This window comes from Canis lupus, chromosome 14 (genome assembly GCF_048164855.1).
Source record: "Canis lupus baileyi chromosome 14, mCanLup2.hap1, whole genome shotgun sequence".
NCBI classification, from domain to species: Eukaryota; Metazoa; Chordata; class Mammalia; order Carnivora; family Canidae; genus Canis; species Canis lupus.
Window position 1 is genome coordinate 5765296 of NC_132851.1, and position 21288 is coordinate 5786583.

Below are 21288 nucleotides of genomic sequence, written 5' to 3' on the forward strand. Positions count from 1 at the left end.
CCATCCCTCTCATTAGGTCATTATTGTTACTTTCTTGTCTCATTTCTATACATGGTCTATCATATACATTTTAATTACAGAGAGCATCCAATTTCACATTATTCTGTTCTTTTTTTAAATGTTACTTAAAATATCCTTAATTTCTAAATTGCTGCATTACATTTCAACAAGTAGCTGGACTATAATCTAATTCAATACTCCATTATTAGTGGACCCATCAAGTATTTCATTTTTTAATTTATTATTCTGTGACATGACTTTTTCTTTCTCATATCATAAATTATTTCTTTATAAGTTCTGAGGACACTGATATTTTTATATCTTATGATATTATTGCCAAATTGTTTTCTCAAAGAGTACCAATTGCAGTGCTACCCCATCAATGTCTGAATGTATTCTTTTTACTAAAACCTCACCAGCACTGCACTAGGTTTTATGGTTTATATTCTCTTCTAATTTCTTTTAAAAAAATTATTTATTTACTCATGAGAAATACAGAAAGAGAGGCAGAGACACAGAAAGAGGGAGAAGCAGACTCCTCACAGGGAGCCCAATGCAGGACTCTTATCCCCACACCCAGGATCACACCCTGCGCCGAAAGCAGACACTCAACCGCTGAGCCACTCAGGCACTCCCTAATTTCCAATTTAAAAAAGGAGTAAAGTTTGCACTGTGTTACCATTAATTTTGAACACTGTTCCATACATCTGTATACTGTTGTCTTTTCTAACACATTTTAGGGTTTTTGTTTAGAATGAAAGGAGTTTCTGTTGTTAATGGAGACACTTAAATCACCCCCCATAATTCCATTCCTCTTACTGTACTGTTTAATTAGAGTTTATCAATATGTAAGAGTTTGAATCACTAAAATTATGGGAAACTTAAGTCAGAAAACATTTTCATGTACTTGTATATAAACATCCAAAGAACTTACCAAAATATCTGCTGTACACTTGACTATAAGGCAATGAGTGAAACAGTCCAGCCGAATGGTGCCACTTTGCTGATTGAGGTAAACCTGCTCTTCTGGCAAAAGATGGCCTATCCTACTGCTGGCACTGAGACTTGAGGGGGAATGAAAGACAATGCACTGTAATCACTTGCATTAACATGAGAAATACATAAACTTAAAATGTTTTTAATGAATACATACGGGTCTTTATTCTCCTGTGACCCAAACATAATCATAGATTTTAAAGCATTCCAGTCCTGTAGAACACGCTCCAATGCAAGCTGGGCAAACCTTGGGGGCTCTAAATCATGATCAGGCATATCTGAATCTAAAAAAAAAAAGGAAATAGTAAGACAAATATAATGCTTTTCCTATGTGTCAAAACTGTCAGATTCACTCACCTTCAGGATTGGCTGTTTTTCGGTTACGATCCTCCCTGATCCGAGGAGGTCTGTACTGGCAGTGCTCTACTGTCTGCCTTGCAACTGTCTGCACTAGAAACAGTAAGAGGTGCTCTCCCCTGCAAAATGGAACATCGCTGTGAGCAGGGGGAGGACTACTTAGATGTGCTGTGCTGTTTGAATTTATGTCCCAAAAAATCCCACTTGCCTGCTGTTTGGCAGAGTAACCAGATTAGTAGCAGTGAGCAGGCGATAAAGTAGATCAAGACGAGCAGATTTCTGTCCAGCAATTAGAGTTTTACATTTACATTTTTCCCAACAATCACAATAGGCTGTCGGTGACGTCCGTTTGAGTCTAGAAAGAATTCATACACAAGTACAAAAACTGAAATTTAAAAAAAACACACAAAGAGGCCTATGGAAATTATGGAAGTATAACTTATTGACACCAGATAGAACCCTTGTTAATTTTTAAATGCAAAGTATAATTCTTAAAGCATACTTAATTAGAAGGATTATTTAGTGGCATGAAGTCTATTAAAGCAACTCTCATAGAGGGATCTTATAATGACTTGGGAATAGTCACCTCCTTCGGAATGTCTTCCTTAATTCTCCACAGCCCCCATTCAGTGTGTAAGTGGTCCTACTATGTGCATCTAATAAACCCTAAAACCCTTAGGAGCAGATGTTTCTTGCTTGTGTCCTCTCACAGGACTGTAAACCCTGTTAGGAAAAGGACTCTGTTGTCTACCACCATCCAAGCAGCTACTGTGTGAGAGCACTTAGTAAGTAATCAACAAATAAATAGATTATCATTTTTATGTTTAAAGTAAGGAAGACAAATTAGCCAAAGTTCTTTTAATAAAAATCATAAATACCGATGCAGTTATCTATAAATATTTTCTACTTGTCCTGTATAACTTATTTTAAAGCGAAATAGATGGTTTTTACAAACCAATTCTCTGTTAACCATAACATCTAGACATCTGTAGCAAAGTTATAGCTGATGTTCCTGTTAAGACTGAGGCACTCACTGCAAATGTCCATGATGGAGTATTTTATTGCTTCTTAAATATGTGAAAATTAACAAACTAGCCTTGGTAACTCTATTGCTGGATGAAAAGTTATTAATTCACTTTAAGAAGTAAATAAAACATAGGTCAAATATACACATGATTCACTTAACTTCAGTGATTTCCTTTTGGCTGGAGAATACATACAAAAGCAAATGAAAAACATTTCAGAATACACTTTAAATCAAGAACCATATTTAAATACATAAAGTAGCTTAAAGAGAAGAAAACCTCATGCTTCCTGAATTAAGAAATAGAACATTATCTTGGTATAGACTATTTTAATACAGCAATATGAATCCAATTTATAATATTAAAGAAAACCAGAATTGTACTCACTTGCAATCATGACCTTTATGACAAACCCTTGCACATTCTGTACAACAACAGAGTGACTCCAACAAGCCACAAGTTCGACACTCAAAAATATCCTAAAATTAGAAGGATTAATTTTTTAAAAGAATAAATGTACATATTATCATCATAATTACCTCTGATATTTTCTGAAACAAGTCAATCACAACAAAAGCAGAGCAAAACTAATGTGTTCTGGAAAGAAAAAGTCATATATGGGTATAGCAAATACACATTAATATTACACAAGTGGAAATCAAATGTTAACCAGTAGAGCAAAAATAACTCATATCATCCCCCCAAAAAAGGTATTATAGTTATGAAATCTATATCAAGAGCTATGGATCAGATTAAACCACTGAGTGAAGATTTCTAATTTTGGAAGTATCTGATCACTAATTTAACAATCACCTCCTTTGTTTCACTTATTTAGGAATTAAATAAAAATTAATTTTCTTTGGAGAATTTTACAACTCAAAATAAAAGGAAATACCAGACTTATAACTCCAGAACTAAGAACTATAATGCAGTGATAGTGAAAGGGAAGAAAGGAAAAGAATATCTGAAGACAGCATAAATACAGGGAAATAAAAAATAGCTTACCTGGTTAATGTGCTCTGCTCCAGTCCACGTAAAACTGCAGGTATCATTACAACATAACACATATAAGGGTGAATCATCAGGGTTGGTACCTGATGGGCAAACCATTCCCATAAAAACATCTTCCTCTTTTTCACTTGAGGATACTTCAGCTAAAAAGATTAAGAACACAGTAGTTCAGATATCAAGAAAGACCTTAATCTACAGCCATTTACTACTTTACTCAAATGCAAAAGCTTTAACATTTACACAGTATAAATAAAAAACTACTGTATTTTTATTTTAAAATTGATACACAAGTCAATGGGCAAGAAATTCAGTCAATTCTGGTGCAAAAACACAGCAAAGTATAATCATAACATAACCACATGATGACAATATAGCACACATCAGCTGAATATATAGGTCCACCTTATGCAGTTAAGATTAAAGTTCTAGCTCTATTTAACAAATTACAGATAATCACATAAATTTTTTAGCCAGTATTTTAAAGTATGTTAGTCTTTTAAAAGCTGGACAGCAGGAACTGATATTCCTTACTGCATTCTGTTAAGCAGGAATTCCAAGTCAGAGGGAAGAGCATTTAGGCATCTGACCTATTGTTTCTATAAAATTTTATCACTTCCACCAATTAACTACTGACAGGTTCTATCAGTAATCCATCTTCATTTTCAAAAGATTAATCATTACATTATCCATTATACAGTTTTTTTTTTAATTTAAAAAATTACACCAGCTGTTTTTTGATGGAAAGTTAGAAGACACAATATACTTGGAATAAGAACAAACACATAAATTTTTACACACAAATTCACATACACAAAAGAATAAATTGATAGTTTCTATTCAATTACATCATTTCAATACACAGGAATTAGGTTTGAATAATATTATCAAATTATTATATGTAAAAGGAAACCCATTCAAACTAAAAAATAAGCAACTCTTTTAGGACTTAAATTACCTTTTGCAATTTTCTGGGCTGTTTCTAAGATGGTAATTGCAGCAGGATAAGCTCGGCCACTTACAGCTGACATAAAGGGGGTCATCCCTCTTGCATCCCTAAAACAAGAAAAATTATACATAAAACATTAATAATCAATTATTCCTTGATTATAAAAGAAATAGATGTTCATGATGAAATAAAAAAGTAATTTTGCTGTATTAAATAATGTTCTACCATTCAAAGAAAATCACTGGTGTTATTTTCTAGTCTCCTACTAAGAAAGAAAGCCACTTTTCTAAGGATCCTTGTCTCTCTCAACCATGTTCTCCTTTCTTGGCCTTAGTGACACTAAAGAATAGATCACCAAGGGCTCTACAGTCAAACTAATATTTTCTAGATGTGGGGATGGTAATAGGCTCTATCTCATACAATTGTGATGAGGATTAAATCAATTATTACTTAAAAGCTTTTAACACAATACTCAGCAAATAAAATATACTCAATAAATGTTACCTGTTATTATTATGTATTTTCTCTTAAAAATGTACCTTCAGTATTCTTCCCTGAATTTCTATTCCCTCCTGTATTTCCCAAAATTTAGTCCTCAGCCACCTGTGGCTCCCTCTCTGATCTACCAAAGCAACTACCCCTCTACAATAACATAGTTCCAACATCTACACTTGTGTACTTGGTAAGTCTACTTCGGATTTCCCAGTGATACCTCATATTCAACATGTCTAACAACTATTATCACCTTTCTCCCCAAACCTGCTCTCTATCTGACTTATGTCAGCCAATAGCATCACTGTTCCTAGAAACTAGGATAAAAATTTGGATTCTTCATGAAGACTTCCTTCTAAATCAATTTTTTGCTCTTATATCTAATCCTTCTCTTCCATTTTCCAGTTCAGTTTGTTGTAACACACATACTAAAAAAGGTGACAAGTGGACACAAAAACCAAAACCTCAAACTCCAGTCTCTACTCTTGCCTATTTAGACAACACCAAATGATTGAGGCAATTATACAAAATAGTACCCTTAAAAACACCATAAATCGAAAGTAAAACTTTTAAGTGAGAAAATAAAAATATATACAAATACATACATACATACATTTTTTTCTATCTTTTTTTATCTATCCCTCAAACCACTAATAAATTAATAAGCTGCTTCTAGAGTAATAACTTATTTCCAATTCAGTGACTTATTTTACTAGTGGGGCAGCCTTCATTAAAGTAATCATAAGTTCATAAATTGGGTCATTATGGCCTAAGGCCAATAAGGCTTAAACAAAAACTCCCTTGCCCTCAATAATAAAAAACTCAAACACCTTCTTGTTCTAAAATATGAAGAGGTAACATAAGGGTGATGACTGGAAGTCTGAATTCTGGAACCAAGAGACAGACCACATTTAGAATTCCAGCTGTGCCACTCACTAGTTTTGTGACCCTGGGCAGTTAATTAACCTTTAAGACCATTACTTCACGTATAAAATGGGAATAATATTGCCTATTCCACATTGATAGAGAGTTTAATAAAAGTAGAGTGTGGCATAGATAAGAGCTAACTTTTATAAAAATGCTTATTATTATGAGTTTGGAGTTATTTTTAAAGATTTTATAAGAGAGAGCATACAAGTGCTCAGAAGTTAGGGAGAGGGACAGAGGAAGAGGGAGTAGCAGACTCCACACTGAGCACAGAGCCCAATGTGGGGCTCAATCGCAGGACCCCAGGACCATGACCTGAGCCAAAGGCAGATGCTTAACCAACTGAACCACCCAGGAGCCCCTTATTATTATGAGTTTGTAAAGGAACAAGGAACATAAACAGCCATGCTGAAAGCAGCACTATATAACGTTAATGAGGATTTGCCACACAATACTTATCAAAAACTTTGCATAATCTCATTATGACTTTTCAAGGCAAAAAAAGATTTCCAGAGAAACCATCAGAATCATCCACAGAGTTTTAGATTACAAATTCCAGGCCCCATCCCAGACCTACTGAGTCATACTTCTAGTGCAAAGCCTGGAAAAGAATCTGTATAATTTTTTAAGTTCTCCCAATGACAATGACATAATTTATGAATTCACATTTGAGAATAACTATACTGTGATCTTTTTAACTTATATACATATACACACCTCCTAATCAAGCTCACATAAAATTAGTTTGTATTTACTTAGTGTACACTGAATTATACTGAGAAGGGCCCTTCATTGAAGAGAGCTTGGTTAATTACAGAGGGAATAAAAAAATGCTAGATTCTGATCAGTTATTTTAAATTCACATTAGATAACTGTTATCCATACACTGCAAGATCAACTTAAATAGTACAGGGAACTAAGCTAAATCTTTGCATCAAAAGTATATTAAACTTCTTACTTGGCAGAGAGGAGTTCTCGTAAATAGGGCTGCAGAACAACACTGTCGCATAACAATTTTAATATAAAATGAGCATTGGCCTTTCGATCCTTGGACTCTACTACAGATGGCTCTGTGGAAGGACCTGTAATTAAGCAGATCCATTTGGTAACAAGAGTAAACAAAACAGAGTGAAAGAATATTCTGGAATAACATACCACGTATCTATTAAATAAGCCATCAGAAAAATATTCTAGTATCCGTAATAAATTAGTAACTTCATTATAGAAAATTTAAATACATTAACACACTTTACAACTCTGTTCATGATGATGTGTATGATCATACACACAATTTCACTGATATATGGAAGATCTAATTCAGACAGATAGTTTTCAAGCCAGGAAAGTATCTTTGAAATCAAGTGTGGATCTGTAGAAACCCAAATGCCTAGGCAGATAAAATAGTACAGATTCTCACCTGGAATAGTGGAGGTGCTTGGTCCTTGACCGGTACCAGTCGCTGCTGTGGTAAGAGATCCCACAGCAGGGGCCAGGATAAAATCAATGTCACCATCTTTCAGTAAACAGAACAGCAGGATGTACATCATTATAGGCAACATATCCCTAACATGTTCTCTTAACTGGCCTTAAGGCTTTTCTCTGTAAGCCAAAGGTCAAATCAGACAGAGGTTTAAGTGGAAACTTGTTTTCCAAACTATACGAGAAGGAATCCACTAGATAAATTACTGACTTATTGTGATGTATTACTAACTAGCTTCTTGCTAGCATGGAAATACAGATGTCAATGAAAAAGTTTCTAAAAAAAAAGAAAAAAAATTTCTAGAATTTTAAGTTATAAACCCCTTAAACCAAATCTTTACAACTAAATTAGTTTACTCATTATGCTACTTTTAAACATTTCAGATTTCTAAATATCCCATTAAAATGTTTAATTTCCTGTCTTTCAGGACCTTGTTTTTTGGTTAAACACTAAATAAAATAACAGATCTTACCAGGATCCATCGCAGGAGGGTCAGGAACCCAACTAGGGGGAGCTATGGGGGGTGAAACTGGATCCTGGTGGTCACTGGATGAAGCTCCAGCTTCATGTCTACCCAAACCAGCTGCTCTCAACGAACGTCTCATCATTTCCCGTAATCTCAAACTAGAAGAACATGGACAAAATTGGAGCTCACTACCATGGCTAAATGTAATGAAAAGGTGCACAGAACTTCTCATCTGAGATCAAAGTTTGTTCTATAAGCAAATACTCCAGGCAAGGGAAGTGAAGTACAAATGCCAATTCTGGAATCACAGAGTAAGTCAGTGAGGGATAGAAATGAAACTGGGAGCACCCAGTTCAGCACTAAAACCACTATATTAAGCTCCCACACAAACTTAAGCACAGGGAACAAAACTTACGGTGAAGATTAGAAAATAATCTTTCATACAGTTAAGGTAAATGAACAGCTGAACATTAAGACAAAAAGAATTTTCTGTCCCCTGTTTATAATCCAGTAAGAATTAAGTTTAATAATAAACATCAGCAAACATACTGATTAGCACAAAACCAATACTGTTAGCTCATTAAATAAATCCCTTTGCTGTGATCTCAAAAGCAATTGAACTAATGTCCACACACTTTGTTTTAAAACAAAGACCAATTTAGATTTTTCATACCAAAAAAAGAAAAAAATGTTTTTAACAGTACAACTTGCATCCCAAGGAAAATTAATGAAACTGGAGCTTATAAAATGTGTTGTTAGATTAATGTCTGGGCGTGATTTTTTTTCTCCTGCTATATATATATGTATAAAAATACTGCACAGGTGTGCACATCACTAAAAAGAAAAGGAAATAATCACAAACACAGACCTTGTGAGGGGAACTGGTAACTACCTGTATAAAAATCTATACCTCTGAATAAAAGCTTACAAAAGCCTACAGAATTAACATGTTACAAACAGCAGTTAAGAGAGAGCACATAAGGCAAATCCCTTCCATCAGCCACAATTTTAGAGTCTCTAAATGAATATAGACTAAAAATTCAATTATAAGGGCCAGGTAACACATAAGGGACACCATTCTCCCATGCAAATTTAATCCCAAAGTCATGACATTTCTCTGATGTGAAAGACCTACCACTTTACCAGATGAGCACATTATATGTCTACAAATAAGTAATTTAGAAAGATTTTTATTAATGTTTGACTCTTCTAATTATAACTGTTGTGTGATCCAAGGGTAAATGTGGTTTTCCATATCAACACACTTTCCATTTTATAAGGACATTTTTTTAAAAAGCTTTACAAAGATTTCTTTTGGAGGTTACTTTCAGGAACACATCTATTTTATAAAGCTTATATATGATGATGTACCTTTGGGAACAGAAACATTCTTTGGAAGATTCTGCAAAGTAAGTTTTAACGTCTCAAATAATATATCAGTTATTTTAGTATTCACTATCAAGAAATACCTATAGTTAATTCTTTTATGGTATTGATGTCTTCCCTCTCCCAATTCAGATATCTGAGTTTAAGAGTATTTGGAATAAGGAGGGGTACAGGGCATAGGGATTATTTCAGTCAAGGTCACTTCCCTGTCCGAAGACCTCACCCACAGAAAAATTATACCTATAATTTGGTAGGTAGGTAAATACCTACCTTACTAGGTAACAGCACACATCAGGGTGACTGTTCACACTGTGATGTTCCTAAATAATCTTAATTAAGCTCAACACAGACACTTGGTATTCTAGTGTATCTTACTCAAAATACAGAGAGAGAGAAAAAATCAGCAGTAAGTGGGAGGCACTACAAATAACCTGAAAATAAATGCATGTTTGGGGCTATTAAGAAGAATGCTTATTCCAGGGTCACAAAGTCAATGCCTACAAGCCCAGAAGGCAATATCAATTGAGGAAAAGGGCAGTCAGGTCTAATAAATAGGGATTAATGGCGAACTAGAAGCATACATGCTTATCTAAAGGCATTCAAATTTTAAAGGAAAAAAAATTTTAACAGTGCACAGGCCAAACAAAACGTGGACTATTCTCCAACCTCTAGCTTAGAGTAGACTAAGAATAAAATGAAGATAAATTGAGACCATAGTCTAATCTTGAACTTGCAAACTCCCAACTCTGTTGTTGTGATGTAGTCAATTCAATATTAAATGAGGGGGTCATTCCTTTGTCATTTTAAAAAATTGTCCTTAACCACTTTTCTTCATTAGGTCTTGGGAACATTTTTAAGTACAATGCCCAGCTCCTCATATATTCTTTAAAAACAAAAAACAAAAAACAAAAAAAAGAAAATTATTCTTCAAGATGTTGTACACAATTCATGAAGATTCACCTGTATCCTCAGTGGCTGAGGACAATACTGAGGAGATACCACCTTGGCTGCTAAGATTCAGAGTTTTGACATTTCTTCGTATAGGCTTGCCTGGAGTCATCGTATTTTCTGACAATATGGAAGAATTCAAGGATGATGTAATTTCCTCTTTGTAAGCACGTTATATCCATGCTACAGAAGCCTTAGAATCCAGTCATGTTCAAACATACCACTGTGACAAAAAAGCGAAGGTCATGTGTCTTCCAGATTAACAATCTCTAGAGTACATACACCTGCAATCAGATGCATCAATCAAGCTTTCCACTAAATCTGCCCTTTGTACTCAGGAACTATGAGTCACATAACAAAACTTCTGAGTCAAATCATCATCTGAAGACATTTAACAGTACTCCATTCAATATTGAAATTGCATCAGTTTTGAGCTTACAGCTCATGAATCCCAGCCTGCATACTCATCAAGGGGCATCGCCTAGAAAATCCATTGTAGGCTAGAGGAGGGTTTCACTTCAATGAAGCAGAGTCTGTGGACTTCCTACTGCCCGGCGTGGATAATAAGACTCCTGTGCTTTCATCTGTTCAACCGGCAGCCCTGAGTTTGAACTGGTTAAGAGCACTGCAGTGAAATCTTCGGCAAATGCCTCAAAGGAGCTTACTCTGCAAATTATTTCTGTGAGCAACACATCACCCACTCTTGAAGCTCCTTTTAGTCTTTGCCTTCAAAATAATCCTTACATGAAAAAAAAAGATGGCAGCACTGGCATTGGACCAACCATATCAGAGTCCAACTTGATCTGCACCTGTATTAACCCTGAGGAAATGAAATACCTGAAATAATTCAGACACTAATTTCTTCATGAAGTATTTAAGTTGTTTTCCATTTTAGACCAAACACTTTATCTGCCTAGTATAGTCCTAAACAAGTAAGCTGGTGATAATTTCCATTTTGTATAATCTATATAAGGTCTTTGTACTGTTTTAAGTTATAATTTGGTCACCCATAAATAGTTTGTGATAAATCTCACTTCAGGACATTTTTGAACCTGGGAAGCTATCAATTTTAGAAGAATCATTTTTAAAGGGAAAGTTGGATATGGAACAGAAAATAGGCAAAGAGAGTCTTCATTTTAAGTAGACTTTACAATCTATCATATTAGCACAGTGAGCAGTGCTTCCGTCAGTGACCTGTCAAGTGTCCAAGAACTCTGGCTCTCGTGTCTAATATAAATGTGCTTTTTCCTTCAGGAAACAAACAAACAAACAAACAAAACAAAACAAAACACTATATCCTGAATTCTTTATAATATTCTTCATCTATTCAAACACCTAGTAATTTTTTGTGTGATTAAGGTTTGTCCATCCCACAACTGAGAGAGCCTGAAAATTTAAAATATATATCAAACATTTACAATACACACCAGCCTTTCAATTCTTCCCAGATCAATAAGACATCTGAGAAATTGAGCTAAATAAGTAATCCAAAAAGTAAGATTGAAGTTCTTTCAATAATTGTTATTACTTGTTCTCCAACTAAAGAAAATAACTTCCTAGGAAACAAGAATGATAAACTTAAAACACATTCAAAGAATCAAGGTTCAACTACTTGTCTAAATTATCTCAAATTTCTGAAGCGTCCTAGATCCTACTATTCTACGCTTAAAATCTTATTAGATATTATCAGATCTTTTTTCCCAGGGTTGATACTGGAAGGAACAAAAACAAAGCAAAAGGACCCACCAATTCATGCATAAGATAGATAAGAGATACATTTTTCTGTACTTGGATTCTGTTTCCGCCAATTAAACTTTCCTGGTAAAAATCACATTACCTTCGACTACTTGATGATCCAGCCCGATTACCTGGGCCATTACTTGAAACAACGGATATTGCATTTGCAATGGCCTCAACAGCAGAAAGCCTTTCTGCGAATGTATTTCTTTCAGAGCGCTCTGCTTCTGAAACATAAGAGAAGAAATTAGGATCAATTTAAATTTCAAAAATAACTAAGAGATTAAGTATGTACAGGCCATTAAATGCTAACTACTATGTATTTTAGTACTCTAATTCACATACTAGAGATAATAAATCGCTTAATTTTTTCCTGAGCAACACACTTAAGATAGATTTAACTATGACCTTTAATATGTGAATTATTTCCTTATTCTGCCTTACTTTTCAACCCCCAAAGGTCAAAGATAAGATTATTCCTAAGTAGACTGAAATCTAGCTTTCACTACCAAGGAAGAAAAAGATGCACAATTCAGTACCTCAAGTCTTGGTTTATATATTATTCATCCTCCTTTAATGATAAGATAATAAAGGTTAGAAACTTGCAAACAAAAAAAAAAAATTTAAACATTAAAAAAGAAAAGAAAAAAGCAGCCTGCAAAACCACTGCTCAAAAATGTAGCTACAAAAAAATAAAAAAAAAAAAGTAGCTACCAGAGTATCACTGGTAGAATTTAAAATCGGGAAAAACATTTATGAACCACACAACTGCACTTTAGGCTTGCAGATTTCCCCTTCAAACATTTAGCCAATTAAAACCTTTATGGCAAAAAAAGCTTATTTTTCCAAAAACATCTCAGAACTCACTAGGCTGTTTTCCCCTCTACATTCTGAAAATTGGCATAAAAGTTGCTTCAGTGTAACTTGCCTTAACTTGCTAAATAATTCTCATGGTAATAAAAGTTATTTGCTATTATAAAATCAGTAAGTCTCATTAAATATTACTCATATAGTTTATATATATAGTAGAAAACACACTGATAAAAAGTTATCTGCTTATGTTACATACTCAACCTAACCAGAGGACAGACATCTTTACCTTCTAAGAATATCGAAACTCCTGTTTTACAAAGCAAAGAAAAAGTACACACAAATTCTTTGTAGTCATTTCCTTTTCTTTAATAGCTGTTATATTTTCAAAACTGCCTAAAATTCCTTTTAGAGACCTTGTTATAGTTCTTATTCTCACCCTCTTCTTCTTTAGTTTCCTTATTGCTGGTTGGAAAACAAACTGATACACAAGCATGCAAAATATTTCGGTTTCCATCACATCTGTGGCTGATGAATGTCTGTAGCATCTGTAGATTCTGCTCTAAAACAACCGCTTGCTCAAGATTCATGAGATATTGTCGACAGGCTTCATAGTCACAGCGTAGAATGTGCTGCATTAACGTTTGTTTCTGTGCTCAGACAAATTAGGGAAAAAACTTCAATGAATTTGAACAGTACATTACACATGTCAAAACTTCCTCATTTTATAATTGCATACAATAACATAATCAGCTCTGAAAGTAAATAGAGACAAAGTAGCCCACCAAAGGACTTAAAATTGAGGGTACCTTTTAAGCACAGTATACAAATGACAGGAATAGAAAAGAGTGGATAAATTTTCTGTAAAAGACCAGTAAATATTTTCAGCTTTTACAACTGATCCAACTCTGGCAGTGGCAGGAAAGCCACCATATGCGATACACAAATGAATGACAGTGACTGGGATCTGGCTTAAAGGCCAGTCTACTAACCCTTGCCCTGGTTTATATTGTATCTTACATAACTATTGAATTAGAACTCTATTAGCACTGTTAACCAATTAAGTAAAGGTATACATCCTATATATTTTATACATGCTTATGCATACCTCTTATACTTATGAAGGTTTTATTATATCTGGTACATGAAAACCAAAACCTTCAACTCTCCTAGAAATCATGACAGATGCAATCCCTCAGAGGTAACAACTAATGCACTTTATTGTCAAAGACATAGTAACATTAATGATTTATAGTATATTCCATTAACTACCTGAGAAATAGCATGCTATAGACTGAAAATCTATGGCCCCAAAATTCTTCAGTTGAAAGCTAATCCTCAGTGTGATGGTATTTGGAGGTGGGACCTTTGAGAAGTAATTAAGTCATGAGGGTAGGGCCTTTGTGGATGGGATTAGTGCCCTTAAAATGGGCTGAAGAGAACAGAGTTTTCCCCTCCCACCACATGAGAATACATGGCTGTCTATGAAACAATAAGTGGGCCCTCACCAGACACCAAATCTGCCCAGCCTTGATCTTGGACTTCCAGCCTCCAGAACTGTTAGAAATTTCTGTTGTTTATAAGCCAGTCACAATCTATAGCAACCTGAACAGACTAAGACACAGCATGTACAAACCAAGGAGTTCAAGTGTACTTCTTTCAGAATGTAAAACTGTTAAGGGACTTTAATGGAATAAATATAAAGCATTAGTTTTGGAAAACAAGTAAATTTGTTCATTTTAACTAGAATTAAGAACTGGGAAAATAATGTGTGGACTACAAAGGGAAGAAGAAAGATGCATTTGAATTTGAACAACTTACCATCTCTCCCCTAAACTAAATAACCTATCCCTTCCCTCAATCTTATGGAGGAGGAAAGGTAAAAGTGACTACTGGCAGGGGAGGAGGGACAAAAAAAAAATACTTAAAAAACTATTTTCAGTACCTGCCACATATTAGATAGACGACTTTGACTGTGGCACTAAGACACTGAGGTGAGCCCATATATTGTAAGCTCCAGTTTTAGAGTATGAGGTGAAATACATAAGACTAAACTTGCCAAAGTCCAGTGATATATAAAGTAATTAATACATTGAGAAAATGTGTCAAAGGCTCTCCAAAAAATGAAAAGCACAGTACTTTTGAAAGTAACTAAGTCAAGATATTCTGCTGCATATTCTGTGACATAAGAGGTTTTCAAGCAATCATCCAGTCATTGGGTTGGAAGCAGCTACAGCAAACACTGATCTCCAAACTGCTTTACATGGACTCTCACCCTGAGAGTTACCAATACAACATTTACAGTGTTACAAGGAAAAGAGTTTACTCTGCATCACTATTATGTTGTATTTGTCACTTATTCTTATAGCAAAAGGCAGAGTAAGTGCAGTGAAACATTTCTCATGGGTCTACTGTGTACCAATCCCAACTCACTGAGGTACAAAAATAAATGATGGCACACTTTATCCCTACCCATGGGAGGATGACACATTTTATCTTTACCCCTGAGATGCTGACAGAGTGCAGGGGTCACAGAATCAAATGCCTACAGAACATCTGAAGTTAATACAAATGAGTAAAGGAGGCTAGGGATAAGAAAGAACACAAACTATATCATAAATAAATGGCAACATTTAAAGCAATTAAGTATCAAGAACTGCAATAAACTGGAGAGACAATATACAGCTTCTAAAGCTGGCATGCCAATGGCTTTATTATGGCCCAGTGTTTTCAGAGCTTTCCATATTTTAAGAACTGAAAATCTGGATTTTAAAGAAAAATCCTATGGCTTTTAAATGTTGGTAACCAATCAAGTATTTTAAAATGATGTGAAGGTTATTTCCAGGAGCCAAGCTCAGGCCACCGCAACCTCCTTAACCACACGCCTATTAGTTTGGAACCTCTTGTCTAGTAGGTTACAACCAAAACTAAACCAAGAATATGAGCACTGTGTCTCTAAACAAAAAGCTTACAAGCAGCTCTCAGGAGTACCTGGATTCAATTCATTTTAGATGCATTTCTAACAAGTTTGCTTTCACCTCCAACCAAATGGAGGGTAAATAAGCACCCATACCAAGTTCTGTTTCCATTCTTTACAGAAAATCTCCTCATAAGAATTGAGATTTTTCTCCTTGGCCCACTCTCATCAGGCTTTCAAGAGCGACCCCACTGTCAAGAGCGACCCAGATGGAGCCAAATCCCCAATCACGTTCAACACTTGCCTTGCCTGGCTTACAGTATCATTGGACATGGATGATCACTGCATCCTGTTTCACACATATTCACCACCTGGCTTCCAAGACAACACTCATTCTAGCTTTCCTCCAACTCCTGTGGATGCTGCTCCTTCTGTCTCTTAAGCAGGTTCTTCTTTATCTCCCTACCATTTAAATGCTGATACTATTCTCATGGCTCAATCCTTAGACCTCTTTTCTTCTTCATGACCCTGACAATCTCATTCAGTGTAATTCCTCTAAATATCAGAAATGTACTGTCAGCTACTAAGTCTCATTCTCCATCTTGCTCTGGGTCTTCAGACTTACATATCTATTTACTACCTCCTCTTGGATATCTGATAGGTACCTTTAAACTCTGCGTGTCTAAAACCAAACTCCTGCTGTCTACCCCTCCCCTCCTGAACCTGCTTCATCCCTAGTCTCCCATCTCTATAAATGCCAACTTCATTCCTTCAAAATCTTTGGCCCTCTTGCTTCCGCTGTTTGACATCTATATTGATGATAGATGGTAGAGCCAAATCCGTTGGCTCTACCATCAGCCTAAACTAATAAACCTAGAATCAAATCCCTTCTCCCTCATAACTCTACCTCCTGAGCCAAGACCCCCTTCCCCTCCCACCTAGGCCTTTTTTTTTTCCAAAAAAAATTTTTTAAGATTTTATTTAAAAAAAAAAAACTTTTTAAAAAAATTTATTCATGAAAGACAGAGAGCGAGAGAGAGCGAGAAAGAGAGAGAGAGAGGGGCAGAGACACAGGCAGAGGGAGAAGCCTGACGTGGGACTTGATCCCGGGTCTCCAGGATCACACCCTGGGCTGAAGGCAGCGCTAAACCACTGAGCCACCTGGGCTGCCCCCACCTAGACCTTTTGAATAGCCCCCTTACAGGCCTCCCTACTTCTAAATTATCCCCTAGTATTCTCGGCAGGTCAAGAGTGATCCTTTGAAAATAGGATAAAATAGTCAAATCAGGTCAAACTGTGCTCAAGTTGCTTCAGTAAATTCTGGTGGTACCTGCCTCCACATCTAACAAACACCTCACCCATAACATGTTCAAAACTAAACTCATCCGCTTCCCTCATCCCTTTTGTTCCTCCTGTTTTTATCTCTCCCCACCAACCAACCACACCCAAATCAGAAGCTTTCTAAATCCTTCCTTTCATTTACTGTTGATGACCAGCACCAAGTTTCGTGGCTTCTACTTCCTTAAGATTTCTTGAATCCATCCCCTCCCTCTTCCTCATTTCCAAGAATTCAAGCTTACTTTGTTTCTAACCTGGATAGCCTTTTTACCATGAGCCTTTTTATCTGGTCCCCATACTTCTTTTAAAAAAGCCAGTTTAAAATCCTTCTCCTCCAAGCTTTCGGGGGAAGCTCATATCCCTTAGGCTAGCACACAAGGCACCCTAGTGCCTTTCTCCAGCCTTTGCACTTGTTACTCACTGACCCATAGGAGTTCTACCTTCTGGTTATACCAACAAATTGTACACGGTCTCCCAACATAGTGAGATTCACAAAGGCTATTCTTGGTACTAGAGATAGCCCCTCCTATCTTCAGTTGTTGTCTAGGAGACCCCTATCTGATGATTGAAAGCTGTGTTCAGGCATCACCTCCTCAGAGAAGCCTTCTTTACAGTCACAGTCTGATTTATGTCCCTCCCGCTTTGTGCTCCTACAACATTGTGCATGCCTTACTCAAACATTTACACTGTCATCTTTGGTTCACTCATCTCTCTAGTCCTATTAGACTACTATCACCTGTAGAAAACATTAACAAATAATCCATTCAAGATTGTTTTCCCTAGATTCTAGCAGTATCCTGTGAATGAAAATGCCACTAGTTTCAAAATAGTCAAGTTACCTCTACAGCCATGATGATAATAGCAGCTTTCTTTTTGATTGTTGAATTGGCAGGAAGATTTATTAAAGAATGTACACCCATTCCAAGACTACTAATAGGTGGAAGATCAAGCCAATCAGGATCCCTTATTCCTCCCATGCAATCTTTGGCCATTGGGTAGATAGTACCATTTCCATCTCGAAGAATAATAGGAGATTCCTATAATAGATTAAGAATAATAGAATTTGGCTCTCAATAAAAAATGCATCCTTGATTTTTACAACAGGTATACTTAGCTTCAAATTAGATTAGTTTATATAGACCAAATAAGAAATCCAGTATTAAATGTCCTTGATATTCTAAATTCTTCAATAGTTTAATGACAAGCAAATTATTAGAACCTAACCTTAGGCTTTACAAAATTGCGAATGTTGTCAGACCAATTTCCAAGAGCAAAAAATAAGCCTCTATACCTGTCCAGCAGTGAAAATGGCTACATTCCTCTCATTCTGACCAAGGAAAGCAATGCTGCTTGTAGGGAAATTATTTTCCTGTTCTGCTTTTCCTGTAGCAAGATCAAAGATACAGTACCGTACCCAATTTCCAGTCTTCAAAACAGCATGCACACCTTCAGAAAACATAAATATAAAAAAAAAAAAAAAGTTATACATCTTTAGTGACCCTTAACAAGTACCTAGCAAATTTTAACATCTCTAGTCATATTTGAAATGTAAATTCATTTCATTCCACAACATTATATACAGGGGGATAAAGACTTCAAACACTCCAAACCATTTTATCCTATACCCATTTACTACACAAGTATTAGTAGGATATAATGTATGCCAATTGAAAAAGTTACAAAATCTTTACCTTTGGAATCCACATTCACTGCTAATATTTCTGTTTTTTCAGGTATACAAAGCTTTTTGGGAGTCCTTTGGAAACAGTCAGGAACTTTTGGTGTTCCACCAGTTTTGACAACCTACATGACACAGAAGGAAACTTGCTCTCAAACTCTGTAATCACTCAAGTAGTCAGTCCCACCATTTACCTGCTGAGTGACTCCTATACACCTACCTGCAGTTCATCAATTCTAAGTAACCTACAATCTTGCAGGAGAGAAGAAGGGTCAGCATCTGAACCAGTGCTGCTCTGACAATTTGTATTACTGGACGTTCCTGGAAATTTTACAGCAACATAGGCACCATCCACTTTTAGCACCTATAAGTATAGGCAAATATGCTGAATATTAATACCAACTTACTGTGAAATCAATAAGCAAATTATACCCATTGAACTTATTTATCACTGAAGGCATTTAATTTCTTATATTTCTCTAATGATCACAAAGTTATAAAATTAACCTGAAGTGGAAAAAAAATAATAACCTAAACAGACTCACCAAAGCTTTGCTGTTGGTTTCTATACTTGAGGCTTATTTTCTAGAGAACAACTGACCCATATAGCCAGCACTTAGAGCCAGTGGCATTTAGCAATCAGCTGAAAAAATGAAGTATAACCCTTGAAATTCTTCTATCCTTCCTCTTTTATTAGTTCAGAGCCCTGCTGTATGAAAGAACTTACAACATGATGGTAATGTTCTATATCTGCACTGCCCAATATGGTAGCTATTAGTATAAGTGGCTAATCAGCATCTGAAATAGAGCTAATGTGACTGAAGAGCTGACTTTTTTTTTTAACATTATTTAATTTTAGTAAAATTAACTAGCCACATATATAATTAGTGGCTACCATTTTAGACAACATAGGTAGAGAGTCAGCAATATACAGAAAGACAGAACTTAAAACCAGAATACTCGAGTCCTACCTCTGCTACTTGCTGTTTCTAATTTTGAGTCAGTGTGATCTTCTCAGAGGAAACACTTGCCCATAAACTATAGCTCTATTTTGAGAATCAAATGGAATAGTGTATGAGAAAGGCCTTTGTAAATTAAAGGGCGTGGCATATCTACTCTTTCCCTTAAGTACAAATGAAAGACCATCAATTTCAGAAACAAATGAGCAATCAGAAAAATCATTTTACTTTGCAGATATTCTGCAGCTAGAGATCCATTTTTCAGTATATGTGGAGGGAAAGATGAAATTAATGACATTCCAGTTGATGGACTCTACCCACTTGTTTTTCTTAGAAAGTGAGACTCTCTCCATAAGAAGGGAAAAGAAACTAGAAGGTGACTTGAAGACAGTAAGATTTTTAAATGTTAAGGAAGTTTTTAAATGTTATGGAAGATGATCTTTCCTTCAGAACTAATTCTAATAGTTCCAAAGAATGGACTGTATCAAAAAGGAATATAATTTATATATATATATATATATATATATATATATATATATATATATATATATATATATATATATAAAAATCTCTTTTGCAACTTTTCAGCAACTCTAAAATTATTCTAAAACTTTTCTAAAAAGAACATATCACCATAAATGTTCAAGAAGAAGCCTCATAGTCGTTCATCTTCAGGGACAAAGAAGATATCTACAACAGGCTAAGGACTCACTGAAAGTGATAAACAGGGCAACTTTGAGGAAAGGGCTGTACACTCACCAACCATAAATTCTTGGATAACCAATACTGTTCTAGTTCTGGTAGTAATTAATTCTTAGATATTTTCAACAAACCTTGCCAACAGGAACATTCTTAACATCTTCCACAAAAACGACTTCCCGAAGAGACCACTGCTCTTCGTTCACCTTTTCCTCCTCTTTCGGGGCAGGGGTGGACCGTCGTCGTTCTTAGACAACAACAAAATGGTAAGTACCAAAAAGAAAATGTAAAAAAGACTTTATAGATTTCATCTAAATATATGAAAAAAGATAATCTGTAAAGGGATACATAACTGAGATATCTATATAACAATTCTGTGAACTACTGCTTTATGATGTTTTATGACCAACTTCCTCTTCAAATGACTTCATAGAGAAAAATAACCGTATCTGTTAATGACTAATGATGCTAACGCTACTGCAAACACCACAAAGAAGAAATAAAAAATTTTCTTTGAACCCTTATAATTAGAACTTTCTGACCAAGGTTTAAAATAAAAGATCTGAAAAAATAAAATAAGAGATCTGGGGACACATGAGTGGCTCAGTGGTTGAGCATGCCTCTGGCTCCGGTCATGATCCCGGGGGGGTCCTGGATCCAGTCCTGCATCAGGCTCCCTGCAAGGAGCCTGCTTCTCCCACTTCCTATGTCTCTGCCTCTCTCTCTGTGTGTCTCTCATGTATTCATAAATAATATCTTTAGAAAATAAATTAATTAATAAAATAAAATTTAAAAATCTGTTAGGCTATTCTTAAGACTATCACATAACTGTTGATAAAGTCTAACTCTGTTTCCTTATGTGAAAGCAAATACATTGTAAAATAAATTTATTTTGAGGACCTTACAAAAAAACTCTTTTTTTTTTTTTTTTAATTTTTTTATTTATTTATGATAGTCACACAGAGAGAAAGAGAGAGAGGCAGAGACACAGGCAGAGGGAGAAGCAGGCTCCACGCACCAGGAGCCCGATGTGGGATTCGATCCCGGGTCTCCAGGATCGCGCCCTGGGCCAAAGGCAGGCGCCAAACCGCTGCGCCACCCAGGGATCCCCAAAAA

The 21288-nt window shown here is 35.6% G+C and overlaps 1 protein-coding gene and 1 long non-coding RNA gene across 21 annotated transcripts in view; one reads left to right on the top strand and one right to left on the bottom strand.

Annotated features, from left to right (window-relative positions):
* LOC140603648 (uncharacterized) overlaps window positions 1-21288 on the top strand; it is a 166090-nt gene that overhangs the window by 85342 nt on the left and 59460 nt on the right. For 14 of the 15 annotated variants that reach the window (XR_012006595.1, XR_012006587.1, XR_012006591.1 and 11 more), the window contains one exon: window positions 18570-20438. This is a non-coding gene — a long non-coding RNA (uncharacterized lncRNA). Of the gene's footprint in view, window positions 1-15679; window positions 15945-18569; window positions 20439-21288 lie in introns of all 15 variants that reach the window. The other variant, XR_012006594.1, reaches the window with a different exon arrangement.
* The window catches only part of UBR5 (ubiquitin protein ligase E3 component n-recognin 5), a 135853-nt gene that overhangs the window by 35962 nt on the left and 78603 nt on the right, over window positions 1-21288 (bottom strand). For 4 of the 6 annotated variants that reach the window (XM_072774091.1, XM_072774090.1, XM_072774089.1 and 1 more), the window contains exons 16-32: window positions 20307-20419; window positions 18735-18878; window positions 18528-18639; window positions 18128-18282; window positions 17676-17873; window positions 13021-13231; window positions 11872-11998; window positions 7707-7858; window positions 7172-7267; window positions 6713-6836; window positions 4345-4442; window positions 3384-3532; window positions 2766-2857; window positions 1562-1708; window positions 1354-1472; window positions 1154-1280; window positions 935-1064 (exon numbers count right to left, since the gene is read on the bottom strand). In XM_072774091.1, coding sequence (XP_072630192.1) covers window positions 935-1064; window positions 1154-1280; window positions 1354-1472; window positions 1562-1708; window positions 2766-2857; window positions 3384-3532; window positions 4345-4442; window positions 6713-6836; window positions 7172-7267; window positions 7707-7858; window positions 11872-11998; window positions 13021-13231; window positions 17676-17873; window positions 18128-18282; window positions 18528-18639; window positions 18735-18878; window positions 20307-20419 — 2294 coding nt within the window. The remainder of the gene's footprint in view (window positions 1-934; window positions 1065-1153; window positions 1281-1353; window positions 1473-1561; window positions 1709-2765; window positions 2858-3383; window positions 3533-4344; window positions 4443-6712; window positions 6837-7171; window positions 7268-7706; window positions 7859-11871; window positions 11999-13020; window positions 13232-17675; window positions 17874-18127; window positions 18283-18527; window positions 18640-18734; window positions 18879-20306; window positions 20420-21288) is intronic. The other 2 variants (XM_072774088.1, XM_072774092.1) reach the window with 2 other exon arrangements.